General features: G+C 38.2%; 1 protein-coding gene across 20 annotated transcripts in view; it reads left to right on the top strand.

Annotated features, from left to right (window-relative positions):
* Positions 1-16,785, top strand: part of TRIP12 (thyroid hormone receptor interactor 12) — a 138,801-nt gene that overhangs the window by 53,461 nt on the left and 68,555 nt on the right. For 13 of the 20 annotated variants that reach the window (XM_049614728.1, XM_049614724.1, XM_049614727.1 and 10 more), the window contains exons 3-4: positions 1,720-1,845; positions 2,701-3,503. In XM_049614728.1, the coding sequence (XP_049470685.1) occupies positions 1,720-1,845; positions 2,701-3,503 (929 nt within the window). The remainder of the gene's footprint in view (positions 1-1,719; positions 1,846-2,700; positions 3,504-16,785) is intronic. The other 7 variants (XM_049614737.1, XM_049614738.1, XM_049614739.1 and 4 more) reach the window with 2 other exon arrangements.

Here is a 16,785-nt window from a genome sequence, read left to right on the forward strand (position 1 = left end):
TTTTTTTTTTTTTTTTTTTTTTTTTTTTTTAATATACAACTCTCAGATCTGTTAGTAGAAATGTAACAAAACCAAAAGCAGTTCCCAGAAATTAAATCTCTATATTAGGAAACCCATGGGTTAAAACAAAATTTCACTCTGCATTGGAAGACTATTTAGGAAAAATGCACAAACTAAATCACAGTGGATAAATCTTACAAGGTTCAGCTTGGCTACACAGAAAAAATATTAAGTAGCTTGAAAAATACTTGTATTCATTACTACAGTCACTTGAAAAGACTAAGCCCACAAGACGAAGACACTTGAAAAGACTAGCTTAGAGTTTTTTAGTAGTTGACCTATTCTAGTAAGTCTTTGGAAAGTTCTAGTCTATCATTTATTAGAATCTTAAAAATGAAAGTGGTATTATGGATCCAAAAATATTTCTTTTTTATTGAGAAGCTAATTTCATATCTTCTTTCAAGAATCCAGTATTGAACTCTTCTGGAAAAATGGAAGAAAAAAAATAAGAGACGAGAAACCTTAGAGCATCTTTTTGAAGAAATGGTGGAACTTGTATGATATGTTAAGAACTCTGTGGCATTCTTACAGATTCAATTAGAATCATCATGTGAGGTTTCAGTGACTGATTTATAAGTTCCTTTGAGATGATGTTAGAATTAAAACCTTTGAAAGATTTTTTTTTTTTTTTAACAGTAAACAGCTTTGGTATTAATGAGACTTTGTTATTCTCATTAGAATATGCTCTTTTATGTTCCTTACATGAAGGATGGATGTTGTCTGTGAATTACAATAGTTGCATCTGTTACGTTAATACCCCTCACCTCTGTAACACCAGCTTTTCTGGGTATATATTAATGCATGCTCTCTTTTTATTGCTTATGTAAATCTAATGTAATCATTGCCTGAGGTTAAAAAAAAAACCTAACCGCTGAAAAACAGTTTATTCATGTCCTGCAGACTTGCTCTTAGAACAATGCTGGCACAAGAATATGTCTTATTATAAATATAACCTAACCATATATCAATGATGGAATCTTTTGAACGTGTTTGGAATATTTTGTGGTCAATTCTTTATCTCTTTCTCTAGGACTTGGTTTTTGTTGTACTTTTTTTTATTGATTAGTACATTACATTCTTAGCAAATATCACTCTATTGATTTCATGTAAGTTTATTTACTGTTGAGTGCTTCTGATGATTTTCTGTGTAAAATCTGTTTGCGAATTGATTTCATCTGTCTCTGCATTTACTGTGCTAACCTGAATTCTACAAATTGGGAATCGGCAGCATTGTAGGGATGGGTCACAGACTGCCTCTTCCCCAAAGCTTTTAAGCTGTTATACTCACATTATCTAGTAAAAGTAGGGTTTAGATCTAAAGTCTGGATTTGTGCTTTGCAAAAATTTAGCATATGTGAATTTGCAGTAAAACTGTTGAAAAATTCTTTGTTGCTTAAGTAACTCTAATATTGCTACTCAGTCATGAAAAGTGGTAATAAGATTGATTTAACTCTTGGGTATTGAGTCGGTTCTAACGCAGGTTTTTTTGCAAGGGTATTTGGTAGAGCAATAACTTAGTTTTGGAAATATTTGGGAAAAGGGTAGTCAATAATGAAGAATTGGGAGGCTTTTTAAAAAAATGAAAACATATTTCACTTTCAGTGCTGTATTTGCATCTCAGTGTCCTGATAGATTTCTGTTTTGATTTTCTGCTGACAGGTCACATTTAGGGCAGGCAAAACATAAGGGATATAGCCCTCCTGAGAGTAGAAAATCTAATTCTAAGGCACCCAAAGTGCAGTCTAATACTACTTCTGAACTGTCAAGGGGACACCTTTCTAAAAGGTAAATCTTCACATTGCTTGTACATTTTCAAGGCAGAATTATTTGCATTTAAATCATTGCATAATATTAAAATTTAGCAGGTTATCCCAAAATGTTGTCATAGGTATTTTCATTGTTCCCTGAATGTAACTTTGAGGGTTAATAGTTGATTATCTTTGCAGTGATGTCAGTGCAGCGGACTCTAGACAATGCAGTTTTGCCCTTGCTTAGAGAACCTGTTTGTTTAACAAACTTTTATAGGCATCCGAAACGCCATTTTACCTTTTTTTCCTGAAACCCTTAGGTTTTTTATTGTTTTTTGTTGGCAGAGCCAAAGGTCATTGATTTCTTAAGATCTAATTGGTAGGAGTCTTTTAGAAAGGAGTAACACAATACTATAAAACTTTCTTGCCTTCATTTGCATACAAAAATGCATACATTAATGGTTATTTAAAGCTTTGACAAAGAAGTTGTATTTACAAATAGAGCGTCAGTATTCTAGCTTCAACTGGTTCTAAGCATTCTTTTTCTTGTAAATTTAATTCATGTTTTGTGATTGGGGGGGGGTTAGTGTCAGTAATCTTTGGGCTGAAGAAATGCCCTGATCTACAAATATTTGATCATGTCATCAAATATTTAGCCATTTAAAGTTACACCTATTCCCCCCCCCCCCCCCCCTACCCCCCCTTCAATGCCCCCAGTTTTGAACCATTTGAAAACCTGTATTTATTAAGCCCTGGACTCAATCAGGAAAACTTTTGCACCTTTTTTATTTTTAAAGCATTTATTGCATAGATTTGAGAAGTTAATAAGTATTATACGACAGGTTTAATGATGGCCGGCTGATACTAACTCTCTTCTTATCTACCCTGTCAGAAGCTGCAGTTCATCATCTGCTGTCATAGTTCCACAACCAGAGGATCCAGACAGAGCCAATCCTTCAGAAAGGCAAAAAACGGGGCAGGTGCCTAAGAAAGACAATTCTCGAGGAGTGAAACGCAGTGCTAGTCCAGACTACAACAGGACCAACTCTCCCAGCTCTGCCAAAAAACCGAAAGCACTTCAGCGTACTGAATCCCCCTCAGAAACGAATAAGCCACATAGTAAGTCAAAGAAGAGACATTTAGACCAGGAGCAACAACTGAAATCTGCACACTCGCCATCGACAAGTAAGGCTCACACCAGAAAGAGTGGGCCCGCTGGCAGTTCACGGAGTCAGAAAAGAAAGAGGACAGAGAGTTCTTGTATAAAGAGTGGTTCTGTGTGTGAGTCCACTGGTGCCGAAGAGCGATCTGCAAAACCCACCAAGCTGGCTTCAAAATCCGCCGCCTCGGCCAAGGCTGGGTGCAGCTCCATCACTGATTCTTCCTCTGCCGCCTCTACTTCCTCCTCCTCTTCCGCTGTTGCCTCGGCCTCCTCCGCCGTGCCACCAGGGGCCAGGGTGAAACAAGGAAAAGACCAGAACAAGGCCAGGCGTTCCCGTTCGGCATCCAGTCCCAGTCCCAGAAGAAGTAGCAGGGAAAAGGAACAGAGTAAAACTGGTGGCTCTTCAAAATTCGATTGGGCTGCTCGTTTCAGCCCTAAAGTTAGCCTTCCTAAAACCAAACTGTCTCTTCCAGGGTCTTCTAAGTCAGAGACATCAAAACCTGGCCCTTCTGGATTACAGGCCAAATTGGCAAGTAAGTGGATGGCGACATCTCTTTTTAAAATGAAATGTTTCTTGGTTTGTCAGAAGTGATTATGCTTTCAAGGTAGTCAGATTTGTTTTGCTTTTTTTCCGGCCTGAGGCAGTCTCAGGTTTATTACCGGATCTATTTGTAACAGTGCATAGTAATTGATGCTGCCTTTAGTTTGAAGGAAACCGGTAAGAAATGCTGCCTTCTTATTATTACTAAGTGGTCACATTTTAGTGCCTGTGTCTTTCTCCTTATAGTTCTTAAGTTATTTCCTGTTATCAGGGCAGGACATCAAGTTGGATTTTCTATAAGCACACCAGAAAGTTATTTCAGTTATGAGTCGCTTTGGACCATGATCAAAAATCACATGGTGGGTTGTGTTTCGGGGATGATACATTCTTGATGTATGGAAATAGTGAGCTAAGTTTTCAAAATAAATGTATCCTCGTATAAATTAAGCCTTATTCGCATGTCCTGTTTTGTGGCCTTGAAGGAGTCTGGTCTAAAGATGAATACCTCTTATGTTCCCTACACTGGCTTTGTTTTGTCCCACATAAATGGGAAAGAGTGTTGCCCTCTTGAACCGCGGAAGAGAGCTAACATTCGGGAATAATACATTTCAAGCAGAGAAACAAACTAGATGGGAGATAGGGATCTTGAGGCACTTTTCTCTTTCTCTTTTTGTCAAAAGGCTTCTTCAGGGAAGCCAAATGTTCATGTCATTAGAATGATTAGGACTGGTGGCGGCCCTCTTCAGTTACATGATTGCTGTCACACTGAAGGGTGTTCTTTTCTTTTTCCTATTTTGAGAAATCTAAAACACACAAAAGAATAATATAGCCCTTATGTATAGTTTTTTTTAAGCATTTAATTTTTGTAGTATTTATCCAGGAAGCTTGCTTTTGACCGTCTTTTTTTTCCTTTTTTTTCCTTTTTTTTTTTTTTCCTTGCCCTCATAGAACATTTTAGATTTATATTTTGATAGGGCTAGAACCTTTTCTTGGTTCTTGACAATTCTATATAGTGTGCTAGTATTCTTGTCAAAGTTTAGCTAATATTGAATCAGCCTAACCTAATATTGAATCACAGCCAATTGTCAGCACTGTTTCCTTTAACCCTACTATCTGTACTTTCACTTGATTCAATATTAGCTAAACTGTGATAGGAATACTAGTAGGCACCACATAAAATCTTGTCTTTAATCTGTACCATAGGGTTATTGTGAAAATAACATCTTTTACGTTGCAGCATTTTGTTCAGTTTGGCATTTAATTTTAATTTTTTAGAGTTTATTTATTTTGAGAGAGAGTGCATGCGGGGGTGTTGGGGGAGAGTGAGAGTAGAAGGAGAGAATCCCAAGCAGGCTCTGCTCTGCCAGCTCAGAGTCTGGCATGGGGCTCAATCCCACAAACTGAGATCACGACCTAAGCCAAAAATCAAGAGTTAGATGCCCAACCGACTGAGCCATCCGGGCACCCCCAATTTAGTATTTTAAATACACCTTCCGTCTGTCTAAAATCTTTTCAATTTCAAGGTACAGATACTGGATTAAGATTAAGATTGGTATCTTGAGGGGCACCTGGGTGGCTCAGTTGGTTAAGCATCTGACTTCAGCTCAGGTCATGATCTCACAGTTTGTGGGTTGGAGCCCCACATTGAGCTCTGTGTTGAGAGCACGGAGCCTGCTTGGGATTCTCACTCTCCCCTTCTCTCTCTGCCCCTCCCCCCACAAAATAAACCTTAAAAAAAAAAAAAAAAGATTGGTATCTTCAAGTCAAAAGGGAATTAAAAGCCAGGTAAAAAAGGGCACAGCCAACTGTCCCGTTGGATCTGCCAAGGTTTTCTAGGCACTTGGAGTTAGCTTATCCCTTTTATACCTCTTCTTCTCTGTTTTTAAGGAAGTAGAGAAGTGTGAGTGTGTGTGTGCGTGCGTGCGCACGCGTGCGCATACATATGTACACATGTACATATGTACGTACCCATTGTAGTAGCTGCGTGACCTTCACAGCCATCAGGCCAGGTTGAGTTCGTGGCATGTTCAGTGGAATTTACTTCTCCACTTCTGCTTTCTTCCAGTTGGCTTTACTTGAAGAGCTTACCACTTTCAGCTCTTTTTTCTGGGGAGTCCAGTGCAGGGTTGAGTTCAGATTGTTCTCGAGTGTCATGTCCTCAACTCTTCTTGGTCACTCGTTTTCTTTTCTTCAGTCTGTTAACAGGAGTTTTGAAAGAAAACCCAGCCCCCGGTGGGTTGTCCGTGGTTTCTCTAAGTGAGAAAGCACTGAATGTCCTGTTGCCACCTACCCCTCTGCTGTAATAAAACAGTCTATGAAACTCACTCTGCACGTGGTCCCAAACGGAGTAGTTTAAAACTCACCTTGGATTATCTTCCTCAGTGTCACAAATCTCTATGTGTTGTATGGTCACAAATACCACTTTCCCATTTTCACTACCACTACCCTGGTTCTGAGCCCTACGCTGTTGAAACAAGAGAAGGTGCAATTCCTTAGCATCTGATAAGTACGAGGTATTTTACATAGGCCATCCACTTACTTTTTTTTAAAAAATGGTGCTTAAGGATAGTTATTAAGGAAATGTATTTCATGAGGTGAGAACTTGCACGGGTAACGTGTCTCACAGATGGCAGAGCAGCGATCGGAAGATGCAGGATACGCGTGACTTGAAGCCACTGCTTCTCTTTGCCGCTTCCTTTGCAACCTTGTGAGCTCTGTCTTGTGCTGATACGCCGTGTTTTGGGTCGTTAAGAGACGTTAAGGTCCCAGAGGAGACGAAATCCAATTTGATCCTTCTTTACTGGTATTGATTCATCTTTAGAGGTGAATGTTGTGTGAACCCAAGGATTTATATCCTACCATTCACTACAGATTTGTTTATTTTCAAATAGGTGAAAATCATTTCAGAACAAAATAGTAGGGAATATTTACGTGTAATGTTCTTACAAGTGCCTGATAACTTGTAAATAGTTTACACGGATCATGTCGTTTACTCCTCATCAGCCCCGTGTGGCAGATACTATTCTTACAGGTAAGGAGACTCAGGGACAGTGGTCAGGTTGCCTGCCCAAGGTCACAGAACTTAGAAGTGATAGAGCCAAGAGTGAAACCCAGGCCATCTGGTTCCAGAAATCAGTCATGACACTAGAAGCATAGGATTGAGTAGATTGGGTGAGCTAAATCTAGGAAGGCTTCTTGAAGTCAGACAGGGCAGGGTGGATTTTAGGCATGATTACGTGTCACTTCGGGAAAGAGTTTGTAAAGTAAGAAGCAATACCGCGATAGAATTGACAGTACTTGGCAATTTTACTTAAGAACATAGGGGCAAAGTAAGGTAGTTTTTGGGGATCTCTTGAGTTTCAAGAAATGGCATTTTGGGGATAGTGAACTCTTATTATACAGGTAAAAACCCTGGGTTTGAATTCTAGTTCTGCTCTTTTATCAGCTGGCAACTGTGGGAAAGCTTGTCATCTTTTCCTTATAAATGGGCATAATCGTTTATTTGAGGAATAAATGAGCAGACTTAGCATAGTGCTTATTAGTATATGAGATGCGTGATAGAATTTAGAGTGTACACTAGAAGTTGAGTGTCTTAAGACAGAAAACATATTCGGCAACCTTTTGAGAATGAAGGACTGATAAATCCTTTGATAAAGCCTTTGATCAGTTTGAAGTATAGCTATTTTTAAATTTGGAAGGTCTTGATTTAGTTATATTACTTCTTCATAGTTTTGTGTGTTTGGGCCAATCATTTGGCTATAGTTACAATAGCAGCCTAGTCCCTGATGTTATATGTAAAACAATATTCTTGTGAAGCATCAATAAAAGAATGTAAAAATAACTGTAAAGTTAACGTGCCATGCAAACATATAAAATGGTGACTTGAGAGTTACTGCCATATATTTGAAGGGCTCTTTATGCATGGGGAATCCCCCCGCCCCACCCTGCATGTCAACCCGGGGACAAGATTAGATTCAGTGGATAGAGGTTGAGAGGCAGATTTCTGATTAGTGTATCTCGGGGAACCAGAATCTGCAAGTTACCCGAAAAATGGAGTAGACCACTTTGTGAGATAGAAAGCATTCCAAGTTGGGTAGTTATTTGTTTTCTTCAACTTGTTAGCATTCAGTGAACCTGTTAATTAGAATATGGTATGTTTTCTTAGGTAAAGGCTCACTGATCTGATTGGTCAGTAAAACTTCATGGATCAGTACTTACGTGATACTTTGTGAAAACTCATTTCCCACAGCCAAATACTACTCCAAATACTACTCAGGGAGATGGAGCATACGCGTTAACACATTGAAGGCTGTGAGAAACCTCATGGTAACTTCTGCTTAACCTCGTAGTTTACAAATTTGCCTGACCACAGGTCATTACCTCGGGAGACAGCAGTAGTCCAAGGAGCACCTTTGGGAAATGATACAATACATTTAGTTGGGACACTTAAGCAAGAAGACCTTTCCCAATGTGCTGTTTCGGCAACTGTTCACAGACTGATGGGCAGGTTCCTGCTGAGGAATTAGAGTTGGCAGGAGAACTAGTGAAACAGCTACTTTTGTGATGGGCTTCCCAAAGCCTTGTGGCTTGCCAGCTGCAACTGATCAAAATAGCTCAGTGGCAAAGGTCACACACTGTATCAGTTGGTTGAAGTCTTGAGAATGCCCCAGAAAGGATAGATAGTGTTACGTGACAATTTTTAATACGCATTAGGAAATTATTCTTGCTCTGTGTTGTTAAACGTAAGCAAACAGACCTTCTCAAAATTTATGTAGCGTAAATGTATAACCAGTGGGGCAATGTAATGACTCAAATGATTTTGGAAAATATTTTATGTCTTAATGTATCTCCAAATGTTTTTACAATTATTAATGGCTTCAAGATCTGTTTTGCTCATTTGCCTTTTTAAGCTAAATTTGAAATAATAGGACTGTTTCAAAGTACATGCTGAGTGTAGTAGGTGATGGATGGCATAGAAACGTAAGAAAGTTTGTGATCAAAATCTGGGCTGTTACAGAACTTCTTTATGGAAAAACGTAAAGATATTTCTAGTCTGATATGTCTGTTTGCAGATCTGGTTTCCTCTCATTAGTTGAGTGGACACCATGTGCACATTATTAATAACATAGCAGCAGTTATCAGCTTACTTCCAGCTTGAGTTTTCTACTCTTCTGGTGCCTTGCATGCAGCCTGTGGCCATTATTAGAACTAGACAAGAACCAGGCGGATGCAGAATTCTGGGAAGGTAATTCGGTCTAGATCAGGACTCTACCGTCAGCCCGAGACTGAGACATGGTGCTTTGCACCTCCAGCCTGGAAGGAAGAAATAAGAATGAGTTGAGAAGGAGAGAATTTAAGAGTTACACTCTTGGTTTCACCTAGAGTCTTATAGGGTCATACATGCTGAGCTTACATAATTAAATTATTTTTCCACCTCCTGAGGTGTTGGCTGAGGAGCTTAAAGGGAAAAGAATGAAGTGGTGACAGTTTTCTATATGGTGTAAGACAGCTGTTGAACGAATTTAGCAACTTAACACTGTAATAATTCTAGTATGTAATTACTTTGAAAAATCACCAATGATTCCTAATAATTTTGAGGCTTTAAAAAAATTAAATTAGGAAAATTAGTTGCCAAATTTAAGAACATTGAATGGAAACAAGTATCATCAGCTTCTTTGTTGAGAAGGCTTTGTTTTATTTTACCCAGTGAATTTTAACCAACCATGGTATGTATTTTTGTATGCCACGTTAGAATAAGAATTATTTTGGTCAGATTACTTTTTACTGAAGTTACATATAAATTGATTAGGAGAAAACAGTCTTCCCGCCACATTGCCCTTCCCCGTTGGATTATTTTGGTATCTGTTTCCATGTGTTTGGATTATGTACTCATGTTTATTTGTTGCTTTTCTCCCCCCTCCAATGTGTGCTCTGTTACACACCCTTTATGAAAGTTACCGCACCTCTGTACCCACCAAGCACATACTGCATACACTTCCCATTTGCCCAGTCATGATCAGTGCCTGATGTTTGTATGGAGACAGAAATGCCATTTACAGTTGTGTCAGAAGGGTTCCTTTCTTAAATATTTTTGTTTTTCTGGATTTAAATAATTATTTTGTTGATGTTGTTTTCCTTTTCTGTGAACCCATTACTCCAAACTCTTTGCTAATTGTCTAAATCTTTTTCAAGCTGTCTACTTGTGTTTGTTACATTTTCCTAAAGAAATAAAGCCTCTGGATGGCTGTTCTTTTATGCCTGTGCACTGTTTTTATTTAGTCAGGGTATTTTCTTCAGTCTTTGGTTTCTTCAGTCTTTGGTTTAGTTTGCTGTTAATAGATCCCACATCGTCTTTCCTGGATTACTATTTTGTGTGATGGAACCTCACTTCCACTTGCTTTCTAAGAAAATGGGCGTACAAGATTTTTAAAGGCCTTTTATTTATTGATTTTTCAGATCTTGAATGCCTGAAAGTATATTAACCTTGATACTTGTTTGAATGAACATAGAGTTCTGAGTTAGAAATTATTTTTCTTAAGAATTTTGAAGAATTACATTATTTTTAAGCGTTTTTTACTGGAAACATTCTGATTCCTAATCTGTTGTATATGTAACCCATTTTTCTGGAAACTTGCATTGTCATGATACTGCCTTCCCTTTGGGTTTTCATTTCTTGTTAGGGTACCCCGCAGCCCTGGTTTCCCTTGGGACTCTCACCTTAAAACCTGGATTAGAACCAAGCAAACCGAAATGGTTGTTCACTGTATCCTTGTTTCTTTCTCTTTCTAGATCTCCTGTTGTTTTGGATGATTATCCTCTTGGAAAGTTCTGGTCTTTTCATTCTTGATTTACTTTTTTGTTCTGCTTTCTGGTAGATTTCTTCAACTTCTTCCAACCTTTCTATTGAGTTTTTTTTTGTTTGCTCTCTATTTTCAAGAGATTATTTTGTTCTCATTTCCTTTTTGTTACGGACGCCTTTCTTTTTTTGAGGACATTAATGGTGAGTTTTCTTTGCACTATTCTCTTATGATGTTTTTTTGGGGAGGGAGGTTGGTTTGGTTTTGATTTTCATACCAGGAAATTTCCTCAGGCTTTGGTAATTCCTGGTTGTTTCCTCATACTCAAGTGTATGGGGACCAAAAATCCAGTTTGTAAGCTCTGAGCACAGAGATGAGATTTGACTGAAACTCATTCTCTAGTGATCTGGTTGGTTTAGTCATTACAAAACCTCCTCTATCATTATTTTTAGATCTTTTTCTTTGGTAAAATTCCACAGAGAAGATTCCTTTATGCTCCTGCCTGGAGTTAAAAGCTGACCTGACCGAGGTCTGGGGGCTGAGCAGGAAAAGAGGCCACCTGTCATCTAACATGTCTTGTTGATGCTTGATCTTCCTGCCCTCCTCTTATTTTGATATGGTGCACCTATATGCAACTCTGTACTTTGAGAATTTCTTTGTTTTATACTTTCTTAAGAATAGAGGTCTTGTGTTTTGCTGGGTCAGCAGAGGGACAGTTACCCAGCTGTACAAGTGGGGGAGGGGATCTGGGGATCTGACTGCTTTATAAGCAGCCTATCAACCAATCCTCAGTTTTAATTCCAGAGCATATCCCAGAGGTACCTGGTACCATCAATTCCTGAACCTTTGTGAGATTTTGAGTGGCCCTCTCATTGGCAATTTATCTCAGTTTTCTGGAATTTCTCGTGCTAAAATTTCTGCTTTTCATCTTGTAAAATTGTATTGCGATAGTAATCTATTCTTCTCATCCTTGTGATTTTATGCCTCAGATTCTTTTTTTTTTTTTTTTTAAAGTTTATTTATTTATTTTGAGAGAGAGCAAGCAGGGTAGAGGGCAGAGAGAGAGAGAGAGAGAGGAGAAGAGGAGAGGAGAGGAGAGAATCCCAAGCAGGCTCCTCACTGTCAGCACAGAGCCTGATGGGGGCATGAATTCACGAGCTGTGAGATCGTGACCTGAGCTGAAATTGAGTCAGATGCTTAACTGACTGAGCCACCCAGGTGCCCCTGCCTCAGACTCTTTTAATGCCATTTTAGTGGAGCTCTAGGAGAGGACAGAAGTGAATGCATGTGTATTCAGTCTGTCTTTAGCCGGAAGTCACATACTTTTTGATGTTTATGCACATACTTTTTCAAAAGTTGGAGCTTGCTCTGTGTGACAGTAGAATGCCCTAATATTATAAGCCAGGCTCCGTGCTGGACATGCGACACACACTAAATTCTATCCTTGCGACAACAGAATGAGGTAGCATCCATGTTTTTGGTATGAAGAAACCAAAGTGCTTTTATTTGCCTACACACTTATTAATAGATTTTTTCCTCTCAAAAAAACTATATCATTTTAATGGCTGTAAATGGATGTACTCTCATTTAGCTCATTCCCAATTTATATTGTTCTAAATTTTTAAATTGACTAGAGCTTTGTAATTTACATCATTATCTCCTTGTTAGGTTTCTGGTTATGTTCTTTTTAAATACTGATTTATTTTGAAATTGCCCCTAGAAATATATGAATTTACATTCCCACTAATAGGGTAAAATGCGAATTGTTCAAATCCTTATTAGCTAATACTGTGTTCTGCAGTTTTTATTACTATACTGGTGTTTATTTAACCATTCCCTATTATTGGACATTTAGCTCTTTTCCAGTGTCTCATTATTAAAAACAATGCTTAGATGAGTATCTTTGTATATGTCTAATGTTTTTAATTTGTATTGCCAACTCCATGCATGAAATTGCATTGACTAGGAAATAAAAACTTGGCTTAGAAAATTCCATTTGGGAATTAGCTTACTGTCATCTGCAAAACTTATCTTTTATTGTTACTGAGTGATTTTAAAATAACCATCTATGATCCCTTTTAATAGGATAGGTTACTTTCCATTTTGTGAATTTATTTTGGTAAAGTAACCATTAATTAGTAGGGATGTATATACTTGAAAGTAGACACGCAACACTACCAAGTTCTACCAGGTTCTCACAATTCTGTTTTGGCTGAAGGAATCAAGATCTAGCTACTGAAAAGTTTCCCACTGTTAGTTAATTCTCTTTATTTGGTTCACTTTTTCCAGTAGCAAAATGGCCCCATTGCAGGATTCTAAATTGAAGTCTCCATGTGGGATAATAGTCATGTTATTTGGTTTTTCTCTTTATGAAGAAAAAACAAGTCTTTCTGAAAACCTTTTGCAATAGATTCAACATGTGTAAATAAATGGGTACTTCATAGCTTTTTAAAATGTATAAACAAATTGGGGATTTGTGTTTCAAAAATCATTCCTGATCATCCTTTGATGACTTTAAATATAAATGAATTGATTTTGAATACCCTTGTTTAAAATACTGGTTTGTGTACCTTATTCATTGGTTTGTCTACTCCATTTTAAAGTGGAGATGTATTTGTTATCTGTGGGAATATTGCAAAACTTAGAAGTAAAAAAATCAAAGTAACTAATAATCTAGAAAAATTAGGACTGAAACTAATGCTGCTTAGCTTATTTTTCTAGTCTTATTTTTCTTTTCTTTATTTTTAAATTTTTTTTAATGTTTATTTTTGAGAGAGAGTGCGAGCTCGGGAGGGGCAGAGAGAGGGGGAGACACAGACTCGGAAGCAGGCTCCAGGCTCTGAGCTGTCAGCACAGAGCCTGACGTAGGGCTTGCACACATGAACTGTGAGATCATGACCTGAGCCAAAGTTGGACACCCAACTGAGTCACCCAGGCGCCCCTTGTTTTTCTTTTTAAAACACAAGAGGTTTTTGTTTCTATTTTTTTTTGGGGGGGGGGGGACAAGTTTTTATTTTTTAAATATTTAACTGATTTTTGAAGTTTAGATGAGTCCATATACTGTTCTTCCTTTTTCTCTTCAAAGTCCAGGTCAGTATATATTTTCTGTAAAGTCCCATAAAGTAAATATTTTAGGTTTTACTGGCCACATAAGTTTTTTGTCACATCTTCTTCTTTTTAACAACCATTCCTAGCTAGTGGGATGCACAAAAACAGGCTGCCAGATGGATTTGGCCCATAGGCTGCAATTTGTCAACACCTGCCTTTTTATAATTTTAATATAATTCTGTGTTATATAAGGTAAATATATTCTATGACATATATTATATGATATGTGGCATACATACATATATACACCAGTCAGTTCACATGACTGGTAAAGTCAGGAGATTGGTTTGCTTCAGGCTTGGCTGGATCCAGGAGCTCAAATAAAGATGACCCTGTCGGTCCCCAGCCTGTGTTACGGCTCCCTCACCCTACCTTCCCCAAGATTACTATCCAGTCATTAATGAATTTAGCTTGTAAGAAAGCCCCTCATTTCCCTGGGCCTTGAACAAATCACTATTGTGGAGGTAGAGTTGTAATTTTAACGCTTTTCCAGAAGTATAGTAAAGATGTAGTAGCCTCTGTTTTGCTTCAAAATAAGCTTAGGAATTGTGTAGTTGGCTGGGTTACGCACCTTTAAGCAAGTCAGTTAATATTTTTGTGTCTGAAAAGTAAGAATAATCATAACTTTATATCTGAAAGTGCTTTTGAAAACTAAAGCCAGTCTAATATTGTGAAGACAGTATGTTCTAGGGCACCTGGGTGTGGCTTAGTCGGTTAAGCATCCCGACTTTGGCTCGGTCATGATCTCGTGGTCTGTGAGTTCAAGCCTCCCATTGGGCTCACTGCTGTCAGCAGCAGAGCTTGCTTTGGATTTTCTGTCCCTCCTCCCCCTCCCCCCATCTCTGTCTCTCTCTCAAAAATAAACATTAAAAACAAAGAGGCTTGATGGTATACTTCATTTAAAGAAAAAAAAATGTTCTAGAACTGACAGCTGAATGGCCAAAAGAAAGTTAAGCTCTCCCCATTTCTAGGCAGAGCTTGGTTTGCCACACTACTTCAGCTTTCCTTTTTCCCCGAAAGTTTGACATTTCTAATCTTAACATGTTTTAGATTTGGGAGGGAGAATTTGTAGAGTTCTTCCAACATTTGACTTGATTTGCCTAGAAATACTGAAAAGTTATTAATTATCACTCTTTGCCAGTTGTGAGGTGTTCCCCTGTTCCAGATTTGGGAGCAGAGATACATACAACCGCTAGTTTTGTCTCCCATGCTGGGTTCAGGTAATGTTACAGATAGAGACCTCTTTTCCACCAGAGCGTTACATGTAGCAGCTCCTTTACCATTGGATTGCCTTTCAGAAAACAGAATGTTTGGGGTTCTCCTAGTTTATCAGGCTAAATGGAGTCATGTCACGTAGCCTGACAGCCATTTTACTTTGCAGCGGGATTATAATATCAGTTAAAAATATCTATCTACTCTGTTGTTGTGGTTCTCCTTTGTCCTACTTTTCTGTTTAGTACGTTTCTCTTAAATTTTAACACCAAGAATGGATGAAGATTGTGGCACATCCATACGAAGGGATACTTCTCCACAATAGAAAGGAATGGACTACTAATCTGTGCAGCAATGTGAATTCATCTCCAAAATACTATAGGACTCCCATTTTTATGAAATTCTAGAAGAGGCAGTAATGCCAGACAGGCACACGAGTGGTGTCCAGAGGTCCGAAATGTGGGGGAGGGAATTAGCAGCAAGGAGCATGAAGGGACTTTTTGGAGCGATGGAGACGTCCTGTCTTGATTGTCGTGTTGGTTATGTGGGTCGGTACGTTTGTTAAACTCCATATTGAACCCCGCAATTTAAAGTGAGTACATTTTATCATAAGAAAATGACATATGCGTGAAATTATTTAAAAGAAAGTTAAACACTGAAGTCTAAAATAGGGCATGGGTAGTGAAAGTGTAAAAGTTTGGTCAAAAACTATACTGTCACCTCATTAGCAATAGAGGAGTAACCCACAGTGTGTTTATTTGAATTTTTGGGGGGATGTCACTGAATAGAAACAAAAATGTTTGCTAATGTCCATTGCTGTATCACGGTATATGTATAAAGACATTTAGTATCATATTAAGTAATATTAGTGATAATAACAAGGGATTTTAAAGTGCTTTAGAGGTAAAAACACTGTGGAGTGTTCATATGCAATGTGCACTCATTTTTTCTGTAAATTGTACATTTTTAGTCTATTCTAACTTAGTTGCACAATTCAAATAGATGAGTGGAATCTTTTCTAAAACATTATTTAAAAATAATTTCTGAGTTGTTTACAGATTAAAAAAAGAGTGATACTAATTAGCTGAATACATTAAGCTAGTCCTGGATTCTGTCCACGTGCCATGTTCGTCTTGCAGATGACAGGGTGTATGTCCAGGCAGAGGAAAGCTAGTATAGGGTATCAGGCATAGATTGGTGATCGCACCGAGGAACTGTGGTGATATGCTGTGTAGAAAATCAGTCTAAAAGCAAAATTGAAATTTAAGAAACTCTTAGGCCAGTCTTTCCCCAATTAAAGTTTCAGCTTGGTCCTTTTATGCTAGTTTGAGGAGTCTGCGTAAAGTTTCCCGAAAGTTACTCTGGGGGAGACAAAAAAAGGCGTGGAAGGTTTGGTTTAGATTTCTAAATGGTAATAATGCCTGTCTAAACATCGATTTTTGTCTTCATAACTTCTGTTTGGTATTTAAAGATTCTTTAGTAGTGTGCTGTTTTTACTTAGCAACTTTTATTATACGTGGTATGGGGACCATCCCAAGTTAAATGAACTGAAGTTTTAAATTAAGCAGCTAGAAGCCCAAGAAGATGTCTGGAATTTTTTTTTTTTTTTTTTTTTTTACCACCTCTTATCCAGGCTGTTACTGGTGTTTTTATCCCAGTCGGGAGTAAGGAATTTCTGATCTTTCCACTGTGAAGCAGTGAAATGGTCCAAAACATTAGAACTTCCTGGGGGAAATAACAAGTGAGCTAGAGAGTTGTTATTACTATGTAATTAGTCTCAGATAAAGGTAAGGGCTCTGTCAGATGATGCTGTACTTCTCCTGGAAATAGGCTTTTTGACTTTGGAGACCTTTCACTGTTGGAGATCTTTGTTTAGGTCCAGCACACTGCCCAGCGTGTCATCATGGATGATAGCGTTGTTGGGGGGGGGGGGGGCGGGGGGGAGGGCGAACAGCACTCTGACTGCTTCACCGTGGTTTATAAAATAATAATAAACTTTACCTTTACCTAATGCTGTACCTTTTTAGGTTCTGTTAACCCTATAAAGGGTATCAGTTAGCTTCTAGAATGACATGTGAAGTGTGCTTGATTTACGTTTGACCCCGAATTATCCAGTTATCTGTATATTGGACATCCTAATAGCCTTCAGCTCCAGTG

This window comes from Panthera uncia (assembly GCF_023721935.1).
Source record: "Panthera uncia isolate 11264 chromosome C1 unlocalized genomic scaffold, Puncia_PCG_1.0 HiC_scaffold_3, whole genome shotgun sequence".
In the NCBI taxonomy this organism is placed as follows: Eukaryota; Metazoa; Chordata; class Mammalia; order Carnivora; family Felidae; genus Panthera; species Panthera uncia.